Source organism: Volvox carteri, assembly GCF_000143455.1.
Source record: "Volvox carteri f. nagariensis unplaced genomic scaffold VOLCAscaffold_95, whole genome shotgun sequence".
Taxonomy (NCBI): Eukaryota; Viridiplantae; Chlorophyta; class Chlorophyceae; order Chlamydomonadales; family Volvocaceae; genus Volvox; species Volvox carteri.
The window spans coordinates 222,375-225,808 of NW_003307638.1; the positions used below are offsets into that span (position 1 = coordinate 222,375).

The following is a 3,434-nucleotide window of genomic DNA, read 5'->3' on the forward strand; positions in this document are numbered from 1 at the left end:
GCTTGCAGGGTGCACTACTGTTGCCGGCGTGCAACGAAATCAGGGGGGATCATGGTTAATGAAGCGGGCTTAAGCAGCGCCGTACAGTACACGTTAACAAGCGCCGTACAGTACAGCTATATTAGGAGACTAAGCTAAGCCCTCAGGCCGTACAGTCGCACGCACTACGTCGGCATAAGACCGTTTCGTGCCGTGGTCAATTCAAGTGCTGTGATTATTAAAGTCATGAAATGATTGGTCGGAGGAATTGAAAGGACTTGCTGAGGGCCCGCAGCTCCGCGATTTCAGTAATGTGTTGCGCAGTTGGTTGGTCCGACTCGTGTTGCTGACGATGCTGTCTGATGATGTTGCAATCTGGTGTTCATTCCGGCCGGGTGAATAAATGGCCTTCGTGCCATTATATACAACTAATACTGCAGCTAGTCGTATAAGCTAATTGTGTGCCTTAGGGCTGCTGACCTACCCATAATCTATTTGGTTTCTCGGTTGTTGCACTGATCACCTTCAAATTATAAACATATGCCGTGCGTGGAGTTGCTCACAGTCAATGGGCCACGCACATACACGCTTTGCTTGACTTGGTGCTCTGAATGTTGAATCGTCGCTCTGTATGCCTGTATGTATAAGTCTGTCTCTTCAGGGTGTGTTTGGGTGAATGGGCGACGTCGGGGTCCTTGGGGGCGGCTGGAGCACCTCCCGGGACCGAGCACCTCCTCCGTCAAGGCGGTTCGTACACTCTGCTGGTGCAGTCATGAAGTCCTGGCAATGTAGTGTACGGTCATTTAGGTACTGTCAGGTGGTACCTGTTTACTGGGAGTCTCTTAAGGCCACGGACGCTCTTTTCCCACCCACCCCCACCCCCACACCCACACCCACCCACCCACCCACACCCACACCCACACCCAATCACAATCACAAGCTGTAACACGAAGACCCAGATGGGAACATGGCGTACTAGGGCAGTCGGGCGAAATCGTCGTACGTTACAGAAATAAAGCAGCATCCCTGTAGAGATAAACTGAAGCTAAATGAGAAACCACCGATACGCCTGGAGAGTGCGGGGGCCAGGGTGAAGATGGCGCCGATGGCGGCAGCTTTGTCGTACTGATGTACAGGCATTTGTACAGGCATGGCTGCACTGCCTCGTTGCTTTTGCCAGAGCCCCGAAACCAAACCAGCTTCTGTAATCCGTGGCATGGACCAACGAACCACGCATACCTGCGATGTTGTATCCTACCATGCCCTCGTCGCCGTTGCGGCAATGCTGGTAATAGCAAATAGAGCTGGCCCGAAGCACTAGCAGCCAGGATAGCGATGGCTCCGTGTTTAAGCAGCCCCTCGCACAAATGTGTCCGGTCGTACTGTGCCGAATAAACAGACCGTACAAAACGGCCCAAAGCCAGGAGCGAATTTTACCGCGCGGATGCGCGCGTGCGATGCGCAAAATACGCGTGTACAAGTGTATATAAATTTTCTTGGCAAAAAAGGCCGAGGTGCGCCAGCGCGTTGCGCAGATGGGCATGTTGGCCACAGTCGCACACGGCATGCAGGCCGGAAATGTGGGTGGCTCCTTTGCCGTAATTGAAAGAACTGAAATCATACAACTTAGCTTGCAAGGCTGGGCTCATGACACGGCCGCGGGAAGAGGAAGCGTCAGATAAGACGTTTAGAGCCTTGTCGGTGACATGGACGCCGCTGTTGCCGTGGAACAGCTATTTGCTGTGCATAGGGCCGTGCCCGCGTTGGCCGTGTTGCAACAGCTCAGGATGGATTTCAGCCAGCAACAGGCGCAAGAGCTGCTGCACAACCACCGGGAATGTCGTCAGTTGGGCACGTGTAGTTTTGGTCGGCGGGGTCGAGCATCATACGCATTGCGCACAGAAACCGAGGTGCAGCGTCTATGTAACATCGCCAACATATCCGGTACACGGTGGCAGGCTTGCCGAGCACGAAATGAAGGGGGGGTCGCATCGCACCATTCGACTAAGCATGCATGTTCTCGGTTGAATGCTCGGTAGCGTGCGAGTTTACCTATCAGGATGTTTGTGTGCCGAATTAACAGACCGTACAAGACGGCCCAAAGCAAGGAGCGAATTTTATCGCGCGGATGCGCGCGTGCAATTCGCAAAATGCGCGTGTGCAAGTGTATGTCTTTTTTTGGCGAAGAAAGGCCGCGGTGTGTCAGCGCATTGCGCAGGAGGGCATGTTGGCCACAGTCGCACGCGGCATGTCATGTGGCGGGTGCGGGGCCTGCAAGTGCAGTAGCGAGGGGGCCAAGGGGTCAGCGAAGCCCACTGGCCCGCAGCCACCGCCGCCGCCGCCAGGCCTCGTCGCCGTACTCGTACTCGTGCTCGTACTCGCACTCGTACTCGTACTTGTACTCGTACTCAGCACCACGGTACCGACACCTCTTTCAGTGTCTCCTCCTCCTCCTGCTGCTGCTGCTGCTGCTGCAGGTGACGATGGAGGAGGAGCTGCAGCCGGCGATGGCGACAGTGACGGTGACGGCGACGGTGGAGGCAGCAGTGTCGAGGCCATCCGCGCCATCGCCACCGCTGCCAAGACGGTAGGGCGCCGCAAACCGAAATCGCATACCTGCAATAATAAACAACCATTAACCGCTAACCGTTAAGGTACGTTTTCCGTTACAATGGCACACACAACAGGTCCGTACGGTACGAGTACAGCTGCCAAGATACGGCTATATACGACAAAAGGCTGACGGACTAGACCCTCCAAAGAGGATGGCATTCACTTTGTTGGTAGTCCCCCAGAGGCTTAGGACCAATGATCTCATAAGATCCAAGTAATCCCTTGTATCTTGTATTTGACGACATGTCATTGACATTCTCAAAACATAATAGCTGGTACGTAACTATATCACATACGTCTCATGGTGTAAATGTGTTTCACGGTACGTTCAGTTTCGAGGTGCCGAGGTCGCGTGTAGCGCAAATCCTCATCCTGACAAAAATTTAGCCCTGCCGGACACCCGAAGGGCCGACTACGGAGAGCCCTCGCGAAGTGCAAGGCGAAGACCGATCATACAACCGAGGCCAAATTGACCACCTCGAGAAGCGGGCCAGGTATGTATGACTGATGCCGACGACATTGCGGATCCAGAATCAAGACGCTGCGGTGTCTGGCTAGCTGCTGCCCGATGGTGGGTCAGAAATGTAATAGAAATGCTGTCTCGGCATATTTTTGCAATTCATATTCTATATCATTATTAATGTTACATGTTACATGGTGGTGAGGGTGTTGTTGGCAACGGAAAGGTACCTCGTTGATGACCACCACCACCACCACCACCACCACCACCACCACCACCACCACCACCACCACCACCACCACCACCACCACCACCACCACCACCACCACCACCACCACCACCACCACCACCACCACCACCACCACCACCACCACCACCACCA

At 54.3% G+C, this 3,434-nt stretch overlaps 1 protein-coding gene across 1 annotated transcript in view; it reads right to left on the bottom strand.

Moving 5' to 3' along the window:
• Positions 1-2,181: 2,181 nt before the first annotated feature.
• Positions 2,182-3,434, bottom strand: part of VOLCADRAFT_99787 (uncharacterized protein) — a gene marked incomplete at both ends in the record, with an annotated part of 3,790 nt that continues 2,537 nt past the window's right edge. Inside the window, one exon of the mRNA XM_002958475.1 lies at positions 2,182-2,250. Coding sequence (XP_002958521.1) covers positions 2,182-2,250 — 69 coding nt within the window. The remainder of the gene's footprint in view (positions 2,251-3,434) is intronic.